The sequence below is a fragment of the Nerophis ophidion genome, linkage group LG10, assembly GCF_033978795.1.
Source record: "Nerophis ophidion isolate RoL-2023_Sa linkage group LG10, RoL_Noph_v1.0, whole genome shotgun sequence".
Classification (NCBI taxonomy): Eukaryota; Metazoa; Chordata; class Actinopteri; order Syngnathiformes; family Syngnathidae; genus Nerophis; species Nerophis ophidion.
This window is the reverse complement of record NC_084620.1, coordinates 34,398,660-34,417,806: the sequence shown is the minus strand read 5'-3', so window position 1 is coordinate 34,417,806 and position 19,147 is coordinate 34,398,660. Positions and strand designations below refer to the sequence as shown.

The 19,147-nt window shown below is 41.3% G+C and overlaps 1 protein-coding gene across 9 annotated transcripts in view; it reads right to left on the bottom strand.

The window, feature by feature from the left end:
* The window catches only part of LOC133560722 (sodium/potassium/calcium exchanger 2-like), a 107,698-nt gene extending 88,789 nt beyond the window's left edge, over nt 1–18,909 (bottom strand). For 4 of the 9 annotated variants that reach the window (XM_061913563.1, XM_061913564.1, XM_061913568.1 and 1 more), the window contains exons 1-2: nt 18,531–18,678; nt 9,939–10,989 (exon numbers count right to left, since the gene is read on the bottom strand). In XM_061913563.1, the coding sequence (XP_061769547.1) occupies nt 9,939–10,811 (873 nt within the window). In that variant the 5' untranslated portion in view covers nt 10,812–10,989; nt 18,531–18,678. Of the gene's footprint in view, nt 1–9,938; nt 10,990–18,530; nt 18,681–18,733; nt 18,771–18,860 lie in introns of those variants that run through there. The other 5 variants (XM_061913560.1, XM_061913565.1, XM_061913567.1 and 2 more) reach the window with 3 other exon arrangements.
* Nucleotides 18,910–19,147: the final 238 nt, after the last annotated feature.

The window sequence follows — 19,147 nt, the reverse complement described above, 5'->3', positions numbered from 1 at the left end:
TTTTGGAATCCTAATACTTTGCCGGTGTGGATCGGAATCGGCCTTTAAAGTATCTTATTGGTACAGTTGTCACACCGCAGTCACTTGCCTTTCCTTATGAGTCATCAGTCTGACGTCATCCTTGATCCCTGATTGTTTCCACCTGTTCCCCATTACCCCCATGTGTCTTATAAGCCCACGCCTCCCTTTGTTCTGTGCCAGAATTTCTCGTTGTCTCATGCATTTCGAGCTTCATGCCCAAGCCTTTTCTCGTCTTGTCCTGAGTTATCCAGATCTTAAATTTCCAAGTTGGTATTTTGAGTTTTCCTTTTCGCCTCTTAAGCAGAGAGAATTGTTGTTTGTCAAGTTTTCAAGTTGAAGTGGTGAGTTCAGTTTACTTTTACAGTCTCTTCTTTTCCTTATTTTTGAGTGACCTTTTCCCAATTTTTTTTTTTGACCCAAAACAGTGCAGAAGCTTTATAGTCAATTGTTTTTCCCTCCTTTTGGAGCGTCTTTTGTTGTTTAAATATTATAGTTATATTCCTCGCTAGTGTAGTTAGAGATTAATATTTTTCTTTCCTCCTTTCGGAGTGATTTTCGGTTTGTTCACTTTTTGTGAAACCTTTTCGCCCAGTTGTTAAAGTTTATAGCCGTGGTTTTATTGCCCTGACTCAAGAGGTCAAAAGTGAACATTTCAAAATAAAAGCCTGCCGGATTGTTCTCCACCTCTGCATCTGAGTCCTATTTTTGATCAAGTCCTGACAACAGTGGCCTGTAATAAGTAGTTGTCGTGGCAACCTTGCACTTATGATCGGTGGACCAGCCAGGACACCTCTTGTGTTTTGTTGCGAGCGCTAATGTGACCTTTTTTAGCCTGGAATTCTAAACAAGCCTGTATTGCCTCTCATTACATGCTCCAAATAAGCCTCGATTTATAGTTAACTGCTGGGTCTCCCTTTTGGCGCCTGGTGTGTAGTCTGCAAAATCAAATAACCACCTGTGTCATTATGCAAAACCAACTTTTCTCACATATGTCTATTTGTGATCTACATACTTTTGAAATCAAACTGTGGAGGCATTGTGGAGATACTTACAAAAAAATATCTTGCCTTCCTTCCAACTTCTGCCAAACGAGCTGTTTGGAATGTGCACAATTGGTGACATCACAGATGGAGGAAACCATCAATTTATCGTATTAGAATTAGACTTAGAATTAGACAAACTTTAATGATTCACAAGGCAATTGTTCCACACAGTAGCTTAGTTACAAAGGATGGAAAGTCGAAGGATGGAAAGGATAATGCAGGTATAAAGTAGACAAAAAATGTACCGTAGTAGCAATTTAAATACAACATATTTGTAATATTTACATATTTTATATACATTATATAAAATATACTGATATACTATATTATTATATTATATTATATTTGTATATAATATAATACAATAATAATAATACAATAATAATAATATAATATATAATAGTATTGTGTGGGTCCGCCATTGTAGTCCGCGGCGTAGTCAAGAAGCTTCTTCTTTTTCTCTATCTTTTTGCTGTGGGGGGAGACTGGCTCGTACATGCACATGCATCTTTCGTTGTTGCCATTTCCAATATAAAGTAGCGTAAAGTTGTCGCGTACAGCTGTCAGTAGACTCGCCATGGAAGCGCTAAAAACTACAACAAATTGGGCGGGGAGGTGACGCTGTCAAAGTGGAGGCACATAAATAATACGGTCATAAAGCGTCTGTAAAACATAATCTATGCAACATTTTGACCAAAGAACCATCATTGCATGTTAAGTGGACCACAAAGAAGTGTTTTAAATGTGGAAAATAATCAATAATATGACCGTTTTAAGTAGCATAAGGCCAATAAATGCTGTGATTGTAGCAACCTTTCAGCTTATTTGATTTTCTTTTTTATTTCCCGCGTTAGATTTAAAGTAGTGTTCAGAATCCATTAGCTTTAACAACTTTTATATGCACTTTAAAATGTTGCTTCTCAGCTGTTGGTGTAGAAGTTATGTCTTCCACTTGTTGTACTGTTGTTCCCATGAATTAACTTATTAGCGCTATTAATGCTGGCTAAGCAGTGTGCTCCTCACCACTATCACAACATTGGTTCTGTGGCTGCTGGTGCAATATACTTGGTAATAATTGAACAAGTACATCTTCCTTTTCACATGTTGATCATTGATGCAATGAAAGTCATTATAAAAGTTAAAGATGTGTTGTCATATCTTGAGTTTTCAACTGCCTTTCTCCCATTATTACCTGCTTCCATTTAATGCCTTTAATTTTGGATGAACTATTCTTAATTTGATTACGGTGCATTATTATTATTATTATTATTATTATTATTATTATTATCATTATTATCATTATTATTATTAATAAGGCTTTCAAATGACACATTTGTATCAGACTAATCACAGGATTGATTAATCACATTTAAAAAATATTCATTTTTAGTCTATATTATTCAATCAATCAATCAGTATTCATTTATATAGTCCTCAATCACAAGTGTCTCAAAGGCCTTCACAAACTCATGACATCCCCACATCAGTTAGTCAAATTAATTTTGCATGAGCAAAGAGACTGAAGAAAGAAGGGAATACACATGCACCTCACATGTTTAATAAACACCTTGAAAAATGTGTAATCATATTAATATTGACGATGGATTAGGCTGCAATAACATGTAATACAGCACTATTGTTAACATGAGATATGTTGCACTGATATTAATAAATAAATCTAAACACAGATGTTGCTAAAAGCAAGCCCAGTTCTTATATTTTCATGTTCAGCCTTGACGCTGAGCCATTTTGTTATGTGACAAATGACCGCCCAGTTTTATTGTTCAGGCGCAGCAATTCACTTTAATACCGTAATGCGAGATATAATACCATGGAAGGCCATTTTAATCAAGTGTTGAGTTCAAGGGCAATGACCCGTTGTCCCTACAAGGCAATACTTGATAACTGGGAAGTGTATCCAGGGCACCTTGAGACTCTGGATTCATTTACAGTGCATCAATGCTTCCTTCGGTGTCATTATTTAGGGTTAACTTCGTCGTCTGCCTATCTGTGTCAAAATTCACGCTTGCGCTGAACTGCCAATTAAAAGGTGGGAAAAAGACATGTACACGTCCCTTAAGTGTCAGGACTTGATGACTGTAGTTCTATTATAAGTGGCTTGATTAACCGTGGTTACTACTAAAACACATTGAAAAGCTACACTGCAGCGTCAAAAATTGTTGTTTAATCCCCTATCCTTTGCAGTTCAAGGTCACCTATAGCTACTCTGGCCACACCTCCTTCCTTCCTCCCGTGGCAATCAAACAAATACAAAGTAAAAGTAAAGCTCTCACAAGCATTCAATTATCGTAGACCAGGTTTTATGGCACGACTTTGTCCACATTTCATTTCTCTCTGGAATTTCTTGGCAACGTTATTAAGGCAGACATGACAGACTGCCACGACAGTTCTAAATATTATGCTTAAACCGCAGGTGGTTTTCTAGCGGACCATGACTACACTTTAATACACCTTTCTCAAAAACACAGTGGAATCTCAGTCTATTTTGGGGGTCGGCGCTCATTTTTTGGTAATATAATGTGTTTTTCAACAAAAATAAAAAAATCCCAAGGCACACCACTAGCAGAAAACATTTAAAAAATGTAACTGAGCAACCGATATCGACAATAAAAAGTCGTTCTCGCAATTGTTGGAAATAAATTCTAACCATAACCAACCAACCATGAATCACTATAGCTCGTCTCAAAGTGCCATGACCTGTCACATCATGCCGTGACTTATTTTGAGTTTTTTGGTGTTTTCCTGTTTGTAGTGTTTTAATTCTTGTCTTGCAATTCTATTTTGTTGTTGATTGTCATGTCATGTACGGATGTACTTTGTGCACGCCATCTGCTGCTCCACACGCTGTCGTCCAGCATTCTGTTTTTGTTTTCTATGCAGCCAGTTCAGTTTTAGTTTCGTTTTGCATAGCCATCTCAAGCTTTAATGTCTTTTCTTAGCGGCACACGTCTTTTGTTTATTTTTGGTTTAAGCATTAGATACCTTTTTACCTGCACGCTGCCTAACTGTCATCTTTGATTGATTGATTGAAACTTTTGTTAGTAGGTTGCACAGTACAGTACATATTCCGTACAATTGACCACTATATGGTAACACCCGAATTAGTTTTTTAACGTGTAGTCGGGGTCCACGTTAATCAATTCATGGTCTGCATATTATGATCACAACAAACCCGACATCCACAAAGCATTTAGCTACATGCTGCCACCTAATGGAAGAGTAATACACGGTTACTGTGCCGCGATCTAGACAGCACAGGCACTCAACAACGGCACATTATTTGCGGATTGTAATTACTGGTTTGGAAAAAATATTTTCAGCCCAATTCGGTGAATTGACATTATCTCCCACGGCACACTGAACTGTATCTAGAATAGAATAGAATAGAATAAAATAGAATAGAATGGACTTTATTGTCATTATATTTGCATATAACGAGATTAAAGACTCCAACTTAAGGTGCGTTAGTGGGAGCAAATATGGGGTAAAATAAATAACACAAGAGGCAAAACTAACAATTGAAATAAACAGACTACTATCTAATGAAAGTAATAAGCAATCCTGTACAATATACAAAACACTATAGAAATACAAAATACTGTACAATATACAGAGCAAGACAGGAGTACCGAAGTAATAAATAACAATCAGTGTCGGACGTATTGCACTCGAAGGGTAGTATTGCACAGTAGGGTATTAGGGCATAATATTGTATAGGGGTGAATTATTATTATTAAAAGTCAGAGTTCAACATGGTGACAGCTCTGGGAAAGAAGCTGTCTCTGAGCCTGTTTGTTCTGGCTCTGATGCACCTGTAGCGCCTGCCTGATGGTAGCAGGTCGAACAGGTGGAAGCCAGGGTGTGAGCTGTCTTTGGTAATGTTTTTTGCTCTGTTGAGGCAACGGGAGTTGTGTAAGTCCTTCAGGGAGGGCAGGGGACAGCCAATGATTTTTTGTGCTGACTTTATGACCCTCTTAATCGCCTGTTTGTCTGCTTCAGTGCAGCTGGCGTACCACACTGTTATGCAGTACGTCAGCAGGCTCTCGACAGCCGAGCGATAGAAGGTCACCATCAGCTGTCTCTCCAGTCTGTTCTTCCTCAGCACTTTCAGGAAGTGGAGTCTCCGCTGGGCCTTCCGGATGACCGTAGTTGTATTTTGGTCCAGGACAGGTCAGCAGATATGAGGGTGCCGAGGAACTTGAAGGAGTTGACTCTCCACCTCCTCGTCGTTGATGTAGAGGGGGGCGGGGTCTGCAATGTTTTTCCTGAAGTCAAAGATGAGTTCCTTGGTTTTTGAGGTGTTCAGTGCCCGATTATTGACTGAATATCACGCTGATAGTTTCAGGACCTCATCTCTGTATGCAGACTCATCACCCCCTGGAGTGGGACCCTCCACCGTTGTGTCATCGGCGAACTTGATTATGGTGTTTTCCGAGCGGGCTGGACTACAGTCATGGGTGTAGAGGGAATACAGCAAAGGGCTCAGCACACAGCCCTATCTGATGCTGAGTGTGCGGGGGGGGGAGAGATGGGGGCCAAGTTTTACTGTCTGAGGTCGGTTGGTCAGGAAGTCCTTAATCCAAAGACAGGTGGGTCAGGGGAGGCCTAAGTCCAGCAGTTTAGTGACCAGGATGTGTGGAATGATGGTATTGAGGACGGAGCTATAGTCAATGAAAAGCATCCTGACATAGCTCCCCCGGTGTTCCAGGTGGCTCAGTGTAGAGTGAAGAGCCATGGTTATGGTGTCATACATGGATCTGTTTGCCCGGTAGGCAAACTGCTGTGGGTCCAGGGTGGGGGGGAGGCAGGCTTGGATGTGGTGGAGGACCAGCCTTTCGAAGCACTTCATGATGACAGGTGTGAGTGCTACTGGGCAATAGTCATTGAGGTTGTTTGTGGCAGCTTTCTAGGGTACCGGGATAATTGTGGCAGATTTAAGGCAGGGTGGAATGAGTGCCTGTGCCAAGGAGAGGTTGAAGAGGACGGTGATAATGTAGGAGAGCTGGTCAGCGCATGCTTTGAGCACCTTCCTGGGTACACTGTCTGGACCAGTCGCCTTCCTGGGGTTCACTGCCTTGAGCACCCGCCTGACCTTGTGCTTCTGAAGAGTGAGTGTGGGGGGCCTGGGGGCTGTGGGGTTTGGGAGGGCTGGGGGTGGTGTGGCTGTGACTGTTTGTGATGTCTCAAAGCGGGCAAAAAAGCAGTTCAGCTCCTCTGCTAGCGATGCATCCCAGTCCCCGGTTGCTGCGTCACAGCCTTTGTAGTCGGTGATGTGCTGTATGCCCTGCCACATCTGCCGTGGGTTGTTGCTCGAGAGGCGGTCTTCGATCCTCTCTTTATAGTCCATCTTGGCTTCCCTGAGTCCTCTCTTCAGGTCAGCACGCGCGGCGCTGTATAGACCACTGTCACCTGACCTGAAGGCGGTGTCGCGGGTCTTGAGGAGCATGCGGACCCGGCTTGTCATCCAGGGTTTCTGGTTTGGGTACCCCCGGATGTTTTTTACCACAGTGACATTGCTGATACAGTACTTTATGTAGGATAGTACGGACTGTGTGTGTGTGGGCAGGTCTTGGTCTTTAAAAACATCCCATGCAGTGTGTGCAAAGCAGTCTTGTAGCTGGGGGAGTGCATCCTCAGGCCAAGTTGTAACAGTCTTTATTACTGCTTTTGTCCTTGATCTGAAGGGGGTGTAGGCAGGGATGAGCATCAAGGAGAGGTGGTCTGGCTGGCCTAGGTGGAGGACAGGGGTGGCTCTATATGCCTCTTTGATATTACAGAAAACATGTTCCAAAGTGTTTCTCCCTCTAGTAGGGCATTTAACATACTGGTAATATTTTGGTGGTTGTTTTCAGATTGGCTTTGTTAAAATCTCCAGCAATAATGTGAGCACCATTGGGGTGGGCACGTAGCTGTTTGTTTAATGTATTTAGCAGTAGAGACAGAGCCATGCTAACATTAGCATCTGGTAGTATGTAAACTGCCGTGATGATTACTACGGTTAGCTCCCTTGGCAGAAAAAAGGGTCGACATTTCACTGACATGAACTCTAGGTTGGGGGAACAGTGACTGTCTATGATAGTGCTGTTATTAGACCATGTTTTATGTACATAAACACAGAAACCACCTCCCCTGCTCTTACCCGAGTCCTCGTTTTGGTCCCGACGTAGCAGCGTGCGGTCTGCTAGCTGCACCGCAGCGTCGGGGATTAGGGGGTGAAGCGAGGTTTCAGAAATGACCAAAAAACAACAGTCCTGGATGTAGCTATTTCCAGCTAGCTCAAGTTTTAGCTCGTCCATTTTGTGAGCCATGGATCTGGCGTTGGTGAGGTAAATGCTCGTCAGCGGAGGCTTGTGAGGCTGTTTCTTGATTCTCTTCAGGAGACCCGACCGGCAGCCCCGCTTTTGTTTCCTCTCCCGCCGCCGCCTGCGTCGCCTGCCGGATCCGATAACAATCGACGGAGATTAGCTATCTCGTCGGGTATGTTGTGTGAGCGGTGGAAATCGCTCGAAACAGCTATCTTGTGTCGAAAACCAATGTCCAGTAGGTTTTGACGACTGTGTTGTGTCGCAAAGGTAGACAGACTTAACCAAAACAATATAAAACATAAAAGGAAGCACCGAAAGTGGGAGCTGTAAGGTGCTGCGTCTGTGCGCGCCGCCATCTTGCCATATATATGCAGTGGGCTGCATTGAAGTGTTTAATATGTTGTATTATTTATCTCATGGTACACTAGTGTGCCGCGGCACAGTGGTTGAAAAACATTGATATAACGTACATGACAGGCTACCCTCAAACCTTATTGGATGTAGCAGACAGGGATAGATTTCAGGGACACATTTAATTTCCCTTCTCGTGTTAACAACAGTTTGTAGGCTGGAGGTGGATCTACATTTATTTTAATGTTTTGCCTACATTATTGAAGCTGCAGACACGGCAGACTCCCCCAACAGTTTTGGATATTGTGTTTGGACTGCATGTTGTTATTCAGCAGACAAGGCTTTACCCGGCGACTTTCACCACATTTAATTTCCCTCCCGGTGTCCTAAAGAAGACCTAATCCGTCCGGATGATCGCCACAATTGGTGTCCAATTGCACTGTGGGAAAGCCTGCTGAGCAAGTTAATGTTTGGTGGCCAAGTTGTTCGGTGTTAAGTGGCTTCACCTCATCAGTTTTGATAGCTTTGGAAATGTCTTCTGAAATTGTTCAAAGGATTTGTTTCGTAGGCTGGGACAAAACTTGTCGATTTAAACTCAGAATTACACATTTAATCAAAAAGTTTGAGACATCATAGAACAGGGGTGTCAAACTCATTTTAGCTCAGGGGCCGCATGAAGGAAAATCTGTGCAATCATGGCAGTAAAACTAAAAAAAATAAGGACAATTTCAGATTGTTTTCTTTGTCTTACTTTGGACAAAAATAGAACAAACACTCTCTGAAAATATTACAATAAAAAAATAGAAAAAAATAAAGTTTAGATCGAAGAAGGAAAGAATAAAGTGAATGAATGTTTACAAATGAATAAATGTACATATGCATAAAAATGTGTTTTCTTTTTCTATTATATTTTTTAATGAATGAAGTAATGTTTATGAAAACCTTTTTCCAAAAGACATTATAGAATGTGAGATATATGAGAAAAGGGGTGGGATTAAATAAGTGTTAACTTTTCTCACTCCTTTTCAAATATGTAAGAAAAAAAAAAGAGAGAAAAAAAAAAGAGCGAAAATCCAATGCTCATTTGTTTTCATTTTTTATTCTCCATTGTTTTCATTTTGTTATAATTGTCAGGCTTGCCCCTGACAGTTTGTCTATGTTTTCGTTTTTTCCTCGGCATTTGTCTGTTTCCTGTGTTTAGTATTTCCTGTCTTTTAGTTCCTGTCTTATTTTGTCAGCTTCCTTCCTTGTTCCCTGAGTGCTGTGTTCCCCTTCAGCTGCGGCTGATTGGCATCTGGCCACACCCGTTGCCAATCAGCCGGCTCCTATTTGTACCTCCTTTGTCTTGTGTCAGTTGCTGGATCATTGTATTGTCATTCGGACTTGTATTGTCGTTGCCATATGTTGCTCTTGTCATGTCTGTGATTCTTTTCAGCTATTACCTGTCATGCTACATGTTGTCCTGATCGTTGTAGCGGTAAGTTGTTCTTGTTAGCCATCAGTTATTTCCAGTGTTTCTGTTTGCTATCCACTAGCTTCCATGCTAAAGTTCCATTTTGTTTTCTAGCTTCCAGTACTAGCTCCCTTAGTTTGTTATCCCGCCCACGTGCGTGCTTTTTGTTTGTTCTTGTTTAGTTTTAATTAGATCATGTTTTCATATGCTATGCATGCCTCCATCTCTGCATCTTGGGGTTCGACACCCAATTCCCCTGAAAATAATGGCTGTTAAGGCTAAAGGACTGTATTGGATCAGGCTTGCTCTTGTTTTTTTGCATATATGAAATAAAAAAATATATCAATCAATCAATATTAATCAGATAAAACAGGATAATGCATACATTTATCATTTGCTTTCAAAACGCTTACAAAAAAGTGGGAGCCCAAAAATTTACTGTGGGACCCCATTTTTATGATTTGATGGGGTTCCTGGGACCCAATTTTAAAAAATTCCTCGCGCCAACACTGGTGGAATATTGGTGCGTGCAAAACAGCAGCAGGTGGCTGTGGCCTGCGGGCCGGTTCTGATACTAATCAAATATCATTCCGGGGGCCATGGATAATTTATCCAGCCCACGGGCCTTGACTTTGACACCCCTGTCCTAGAAAGTTTGTTTTTGGAATGCCAAGCTGAATGATTGTGATGTGCACCTCGTCATAGTTGGAATCCACACAGGAGATGTTAGAGAAACAAACTCACCTTGGGCTGCACCTCCACCTCCACCACTTGGTTCTTGTTCATGCAGCCCTTGACGAATCCCTCCATCTTGCTGTTGAACTTCATGAAGATGACGTAGGCGGCGTATCCCGAGAGCAGAGTGATACTTTCCCAGATGGAGATGAAGTTATCCAGGAAGAAGACGATGAGCAGGATGAGGTCCATGATGTAGAAGGAGACGTCGCGGAAGAGCGGCCACCACGTCAGGTTGAGAATCTCCTTGGAGAAGATGGCGCACATCCCGATGACGAAGAGGATGTTGAAGACGGCCGAGCCCACGATTGTCCCGATGCCCACGTTGCTGTGCGAGATGAAGACGCCGATAATAGAGGTGAAGAGTTCTGGGGCGGAGCCACCAGCCGCCATGAAGGTGGCGCCGGCCACGTCGTCGGAGATGGTCAGCTTCTCTGTGATGACTGTGAGCGCCGGGACGAAGAACTCGTCGCACACGATTGCTAAGGCGATGAACATGTAGATCATGCCGAACATGTGGAGGATGACGCCACCTTGGCGCCTCTCCTCCAGGGTAAATAGGTCCGGCGGGTACTCCCCTTGGCTTCCGTTGCTCGATTTCGATGCGGTGGACCTATTGTCTGACGTGTCACCCTCATTCTGCTGCTGGCTGGAGAGCAGAGTCCTCCGGGGCACCAACTGGCGGGGATTCTCCAGGGCGACGGGGGTTTCAGCCGCGGAGGTCCACGTCAAGGCACAGACGGAGACGGCACTTACGGCCAGCAGGCTCACCACGAACCCGAAGATGCGCACGGGCCTCAGCTTCCTCCGCAGGCACCGGTGACTCCGCTGCTTGCAGGAAGCTGCCGCCGCCGCTGCTGTGTGGAAGCACGGCGGACCCATGTCGGCTCCCGTTCTGTTTGGAGCGTTCCTCGCTCGCGCAGGCTTTGGTAGGAAGGGGGGTGGGGGGGTGCGGGCGGGGCAGCTTTTACCGGTGACTGTGCGTCATGGTGGCTTCAAAAAGACTGGTAATGCTTTCCTGGATCTGGCTTGCCAAATGTTGTCTTCATATTAGCCTCTGCTGGGGAAGAATGACCACGTCGTTAGAACTGTGTCGTGAAGTTTGGCGAGCAATTCATAGCATTATTGCTACTTTTTAGCTCATTTGTCATATCACTACCTACTTGGAATTTAGATGTATTCCCCACTGGATTATGTCATGCATGACTACTTTCCTGCATATTTGTTGAAAACATTTGTTGTCTTTCCTGACTTTTTCTTTTTCTGTGCGTCGCTGTCCTAAATAGATTCCATTTACTATATAACACTATTAGCACATTATAGCAATGTTGCTAAAGTGCGAGTAGAGCATCATTCTAGGGCATTGGTTCTTAACCTGGGTTCGATCGAACCCTAGGGGTTCAGTGAGTCAGCCTCAGGGGGTTCAGCGGAGGTCAAAACACACCCGACTCATCGTGTAAATACAAACTTCTCTCTATCGGCGTATTACGGATACGGCAACAGCTGACTGATTTGCAGGTGTGTAATTTGTTTCCCGTTTATGCACTGTGTTGGTTTTGTTCTTTGAACAAGGTGATGTTCATGCACGGTTCAATTCGTGCACCAGTAAAAAAGCATGGTTACACTTTAGTATGGGGAACATATTCACTATTATTTAGTTGCTTATTAACATGCAAATTAGTAAAACATAGGCTCTTAACTAGTCATTAAGTTCTTTTTAATGCCTTATTCGACATGGCCTTATTATAAACCTAACCCTCTAACCCTAACCTTAACCAAATAACTCTACATTAAGTCTTTTTTACTTAGAATATGTTCCCCTCGTGTCCAAATAAGTATAAATTAAGTCTTTGTTACTTAGAATATGTTCCCCATACTAAAGTGTTACCAAAAACATATAACTTTGTCTTGAATTTTAAAAAAAACATTGTATTTTTCACTAAAAAAGGGTTCTGTGAATGTGCTTATGAAACTGGTGGTGTTCGGTACCTCCAACAAGGTTAAGAACCACTGTTCTAGGAACACAATAGCTTGTCAGGGTTTACCACACATTCATTTATTTGTGGCGGCCCGCCACGAAAGAATTACGGCCGCCACAAATAAAAACAAAAAAATAAATAACAATGATAAAAAAATTAAGAAATAATTTTCTTTTTGTTTTTTTTCGGCTTTTGACTCGCTCGACCGCTCATAAAAGCAATGGGACTCTGTCTGAAAATGAAGCTTGTAGTTACATATTATATAAATATGTAAATATTATATAAATATGTATATAAATATGTACATAAAGTGTTGTAATTATATTCCAACTACATTTTTAAATATTTGGCTTTCATGGCTCTCTCAGCCAAAAAGGTTCCCGACCCCCACCCTAGAGGATACGTGCACTACCTCTAAAATTTAATAACGTCGACTTTTACCACTGGTTGGACTGTATTAGTATGCACTATCTCGTTCAGAGATGTCAAACATGCGGCCCTCAATCCAGCCCACGAGATGAGTTTGCTAAGTGTAAAATGGAGCTTCATTTTTAAATTAAAGAAACTGCTGTTCTTTAAGTGTCCATTGAATGTCCCAATAACAGTTCTGCTAGGCAAGCAAATAGTTTACATTTGAGCAAGTATACCAAGCAAGAGGTACTCGGTAAAGCAGGGCTGTGTATCCTTCCCCTCGACCCAAAGAACAGGAGTAAAAAAAAAAATGGTAATCTCACTTAAAATGCTGCATGAGACACTGCACATTGATATAGTTTTGTGAAAATGATTTTCTTCTGTGCAAATTTAAAAGTCAACAATGGAAAAGACAAATGGGGTACTAGATACATAGAAGCGTTTTTATTTACGCTTCATTTTGTTCAATCACAGATGGGCTGTGACTTAAAGTTTCATTGGTTTGTAGACACACTTAGATTAATTCTGAGTTCATTGTGTTCTTCATGGTGCTTTTGTAACTGCGCCAATTCTTTTCCTCAGAATTTTTTACTCACTTGAAGTGTTTTGTCAAGAGGATTATTTGTGATATGTACATTTTCAGAATGTCCTTGTTCTATTTTGGGCCAAAGTAAAAAAAAAAAAAAACAATCTGAAGTTGTCGTAGTTGTGTTTTTAAGTTATTATGCCATGATTTTAGCCGTCCGGCCCACCTAGGAATAGATTTTCCTTCATGCGGCCCCTGATCTAATATGATTTTGACACCTTTGATATAGTTATTCTTACTTCTCACTATTTTCCTGCAAATGTACATTCTTTAGTTACAAACCCTGTTTCCAGATGAGTTGGGAAATTGTATTAGATGTAAATAAAATTGGAATACAATGATTTGCAAATGCTTTTCAACCCATATTCAATTGAATGCACTACAAAGACAACATATTTGATGTTCAAATTCATAAACTTTATTATTTTTTGCAAATAATTATCAACTTACAATTTCATGGCTGCAACACGTGCCAAAGTAGCTGGGAAAGGGCATGTTCACCACTGTGTTACATCACCTTTTCTTTTAACAACACTCAATAAACGTTTGTGAACTGAGGAAATTAATTATTGAAGCTCTTGTTTTATGTAGAGCTTCAGTCGTTCAACAGTCCGGGGTCTCCGCTGTCGTACTTTACGCTTCATAATGCGCCACACCTTTTCGATGGAAGACAGGTCTGGACTGCAGACGGGTCAGGAAAGTAACCGCACTCTTTTTTTACGAAGCCACGTTGTTGTAACACGTGCTGAATGTGGCTTGGCATTGTCTTGCTGAAATAAGCTTGACAATGAAAAAGATGGCGCTTAGATGGCAGCATATGTTGTTCCGAAACCCGTATGTACCTTTCAGCATTAATGGTGCCTTCACAGATGTGTAAGTTACCCATGCCTTGGGCACTAATGCACCCCCATACCATCACAGATGCTGACGTTTGAGCTTTGCGTCGATAACAGTCTGGATGGTTCGCTTCCCCTTTGGTCCGAATGACACGATGTCGAATAATTCTAAAAACAATTTGAAATGTGGACTCGCCAGACCGCAGAACACTTTTCCACTTTGCATCAGTCCATCTTAGATGATCTCGGGCCCAGAAAAGCCGGCGGCGTTTCTGGATGTTGTTGATGGATGAATGGCTTTCGCTTTGCATAGTAGAGCTTTAACTTGCACTTACAGATGTAGCAACTAACTGTATTTAGTGACAGCGGTTTTCTGAAGTGTTCCTGAGCCCATATTGTGATATCCTTTAGAGATTGATGTCGGTTTTTGATACAGTGCCGTCTGAGGGATCGAAGGTCACGGTCATTTAATGTTGGTTTCCGGCCATGCCACTTACGTGGAGTGTTTTCTCCAGATTCTCTGAACCTTTTGATGATATTATGGACCGTAGATGTTAAAATCCCAAAATTTTCTTGCAATTGCACTTTGAGAAACGTTGATCTTAAACTGTTTAACTATTTGCTCACGCAGTTGTGGACAAAGGTGTGTACCTCGCCCCATCTGTTCTTGTGAAAGACTGAGCATTTTATTGGAAGCTGTTTTTATACCCAATCATGGCACCCACCTGTTCCCAATTATCCTGCCCACCTGTGGGATGTTCCAAATAAGTGTTTGATGAGCATTCCTCAACTTTATCAGTATTTATTGCCACCTTTCCCAACTTCTTTGTCACGTGTTGCTGGCATCAAATTCTAAAGTTAATGATTATTTGCAAAAAAAAATGTTTATCAGTTTGAACATCATATATGTTGTCTTTGTAGCATATTCAACTGAATATGGGTTGAAAATGATTTGCAAATCATTGTATTCCGTTTATATCTACATCTAACAAAATTTTCTAACTCATATGGAAACGGAGTTTGTACATATTTGTTGACACAATACACACAAAGGAGATGTTTCTGGTTTTGATATTAGACTGCAACACGCAATGGATAATTTTGGGGATACAACGGGTTTTACTGCACCCTTTGAGCCCTTAGTGGGTACATTAGTATAGATTATACCACACAGGGACATAGATTGACTTCCTACTCTGCATTTAAATACCTGACAGTGCAAAGGCATGGATGACAAGACAGATGGTAAATTATGCTTATTCAATGGCTTTAGTAGACCCCAAAGCTGCAGTCACATCAATAAAAACAAGCAGAGCAGGCCCGACAAAAACAAGCAAATAAGAAATAAGAAACAATGCTGAATTTTACCAATTATTCTACACCATTGCCATGCATGTTAACATTGTTTTTATTTTGGGAAACAATTGCCTCGTTTGAACAAATAAAGTCTTAAATAAACAGAAAGGGGTCATGTTCTAAAACAAAAAAAAAGATTTGGGCTTTTGAGTGTCTCGCAGGAGTGTCAAACGTGCGGCCTGCGGGATGAGTTTGCTAAGTATAAAAATGAGCCGAAATTTTTAAATGAAAGAAACTGCTTTTCTAAATGTGTCCACTTGATGTCGCAATAGCAATTCTTTGTATTTTAGTAGATTATGCTCATACTTGCCAACCCTCCCAATTTTCCCGGGAGACTCCCGAATATTGGAGGCGTGCCTTGAAGGCACTGCCTTTAACGTCCGGTTTTCTTCCATACATACAGCGTGCCGGACCAGTCACATAGTATATGCGACTCACATAAGTGGATGCAAGGCATACTTGGTCAACAGCAATACAGGTCACACTGACGGTGGCCGTATAAACACCTTTAACACTGTTACAGATATGCGCCACACTGTGAACCCACACCAAACAAGAATGACAAACACATTTAAGGAGTACATCCGCACCATGACACAACAGAACAAAAATCCAGAAACCCTTGCAGCACTAACTTTTCCCAGACGCTACAATATACATCTATAAGTATATTGTGTCTACAAGTGTGCACTTTGATGTGAATTATGTAATCAAGGTCTGTTCCGACAAAAACATCAAGAGTTCACTGAATATTTTTGTCCATATACAGTTAGTGTGCAAGGACACTGACCTGATTTGTGTCACCTGTATCGAGTATTTTTCTCATCTTGAGAGATTGAAAATGAACACCAATGAGTTGACTGATGAACATTATCACATAATTTAAGCAGAAATCTTAAATAACAACAGATAAAGATAGAATTTTATTAACCGCAACATGTAAGTGTAAAACAACAACAACAACAACATAATGATTTGTACATTTTCAGAATATGCTCGTTCTATTTTGAAACAACGAAAACAATCTGAAGTTGTCTTTTTTTTTAAGTTATCCTGCCGTGATTTTACCAGTTCAGCACACTTGGTAGTATATTTTTCTACCGATCTAAAATGAGTTTGACACAACCCTGGTCTATAACTTCCAGTGCATCATATTAAGTGTACAATGGCGACACATCTGAAGTTGTTGTAGTTGTATTTTTAAGTTATTATGCCATGATTTTACCCATCCGGCCCACGAGGGAAAAGATTTTCCTCCATAGCAATTATTTGTATCTTTGCATATTATGCTATATATATATATATATATATATATATATATTAAGGGTGAGGGAAAAAATCGATTCGAATACGAATCGAATTGTTTACGTTGTGCATTCAGAATCGATTCTCATTTTTTAAAAATCGGTATTATTTCATTTCATTTTTTTTATTATTACTACTTTTTTTATCAATCCAACAAACCACTACACAGCAATACCATAACAATGCAATCCAATTCCAAAACCAAACGTGACCCCGCAACACTCAGAACTGCAATAAACAGAGAAATTGAGAGTAGACACAAACGACACAGAACAAACCAAAAGTAGTGAAACAAAAATTTATTATATCAACAACAGTATCAATATTAGTTATAACTTCAGAATAGCAGTGATTACAAATCCCTCATTGACATTATCATTAGACATTTATAAAAATAAAAGTGTCACAGTGGCTTACACTTGCATCACATCTCATAAGCTTGACAAAACACTGTGTCCAATATTTTCACAAAGATAAAATAAGTCATATTTTTGGTTCGATTAATAGTTAAAACAAATGTACCTCTTTGAAATAATTTGATAAAACATTGTCCTTTAAAATTACAAAAGCTTTTTTTTTTTTTTAATCTACTACTCTGCTAGCATGTCAGCAGACTGGGGTAGATCCTGCTGAAATCTTATGTATTGAATGAATACAGAATCGTTTTGAATCGGAAAAACATCGTTTTTGAATCGAGAATCGAATCGAATCGAAAAAATTGATATATTATCGAATCGTGACCCCAAGGATCGATATTGAATCGAATCGTGGGACACCCAAAGATTCACAGCCCTAATATATATATATATATATATATATATAGAGAGAGAGAGAGAGAGAGAGAGAGAGAGAGAGAGAGAGAGAGAGAGAGATACATAAACATATGATTAGGAAAATGAGTAAACTACATAAATAACATCCTGTAATTTGATTTTGATATTATTTTTTTCCTCTTGATAGGTTGAAAATTAACACCAATGAGTTGACTGATGAATATTATCACATAATTTAAGCAAAAAGTATATTTAAGGACAAATAAAGATAGAATACTATTAACCGCAACATGTAAGTGTAAACAAAAACAACAACATTATGATTTGTACATTTTCATAATAGGCTTCACGGTGAAAGAGGGGTTAGTGCGTGTGCCTCACAATACGAAGGTCCTGCAGTCCTGGGTTCAAACCCAGGTTAGGGATCTTTCTGTGTGGAGTTTGCATGATCTCCCCGTGAATGCGTGGGTTCCCTCCGGGTACTCCGGCTTCCTCCCACTTCCAAAGACATGGACCTGGGGATAGGTTGATTGGCAACACTAAATTGGCCCTAGTGTGTGAATGTGAGTGTGAATGCTGTCTGTCTATCTGTGTTGGCCCTACTATGAGATGGCGACTTGTCCAGGGTGTACCCCACCTTCCGCCCGATTGTAGCTGAGATAGGCGCCGGCGCCCCCCGCGACCCCAAAAAAGGGAATAAGCGGTAGGAAATGGATGGATGGATGGACATTTTCATAATAACCCCGTTGTATTTTGAAACAAACAAAGCAATCTGAAGTTGTCTTTATTTTTAAGTTATCGTGCCGTGATTTTAGCAGTCCGGCCCTCTTGGGAGTAGATATTTCTGCCGAGTTTGACACAACCCTGGTCTATAGCTCCCAGTGCATCATATTAAGTGTACAATGGCGACACATGTGAGTCCATAGTGGTACATGAATATACCTACAGGGAAATCAATCCACTCATCCTCACATGTCTCGCCTCTATTTCGTGCATGTATGAGGGCAAATGTTGGCCATGTGCATGCATGCTCAGCAATCAACACTAAATATGGAAACATTGCAGTTGTGGGTCACGCAAAATGCAGTTCAAAATATAAAAAAAAGGAGCAGGCCGTCGGAGACATCAGAACAGTCGATGACGCCGCACGCTGACTTTTACCGCGAAAGCCCATCAACCGTAACTCTGCCCTTCACTGACGTATTCGCCCTCTGTGCTCTATTGATGTAATAATAATAATAATAATAATAATAATAATAATAATAATAATAATAGTAATAATGAACACCGACCCAAAGTGGAGGCTTTTACACGCCGAGGTGCGCGGCTGCTTGGACGCCGGCGTCAAGCCTTACCTTCCCGTCCAGAGGCGGCTGGCGTGCGGCAGCAGGTTGCCAATCCGCGATCCGATACCCTCTCGCTGTCATTGAGCACAAAAATGTCACCAATCTCGCCGCTAACGACGGACAGAGGAGGAGCTTTTGGGCAGACGAGGAGGAGGGGGAGGACGGAGAGGGGCGGGCGGGGGCGGGAATAGAAGAAGAAATGATGCGCTCACCTCCTCGCATCCCACCCTGCATCCGATGACAGCCAACCTTAAAAAAAAAATTAATAATAATAATTATATATGAAAATGGGGCTGGTTTATAATAAATACAGTCAGGTGAAGAAGTGCATCCTCCTACCTGCCTGGTTCAAGCTGCTGCATGCATGATGGAATGGGGTTGCTTGTGGTGATGTTGCATGTTACCGTGGTTACACAGCAATGACAGCTCTCCCACTGATGTTCCTTTTTTATTTTTATTTATATCGATTTTTTTTTTACACCCACCCCCACCCCATTAATTCTCACGCCGTGTACCAAACAGGTGGCCGCGCCTCAGGCCAAAAGGGTGATTGATGTGCGGAGCCTAAGGTCTTCTCAAGGTTACATGGCATCCTCCGTCGTTCACTTACGCTATAGCAGTGTTCC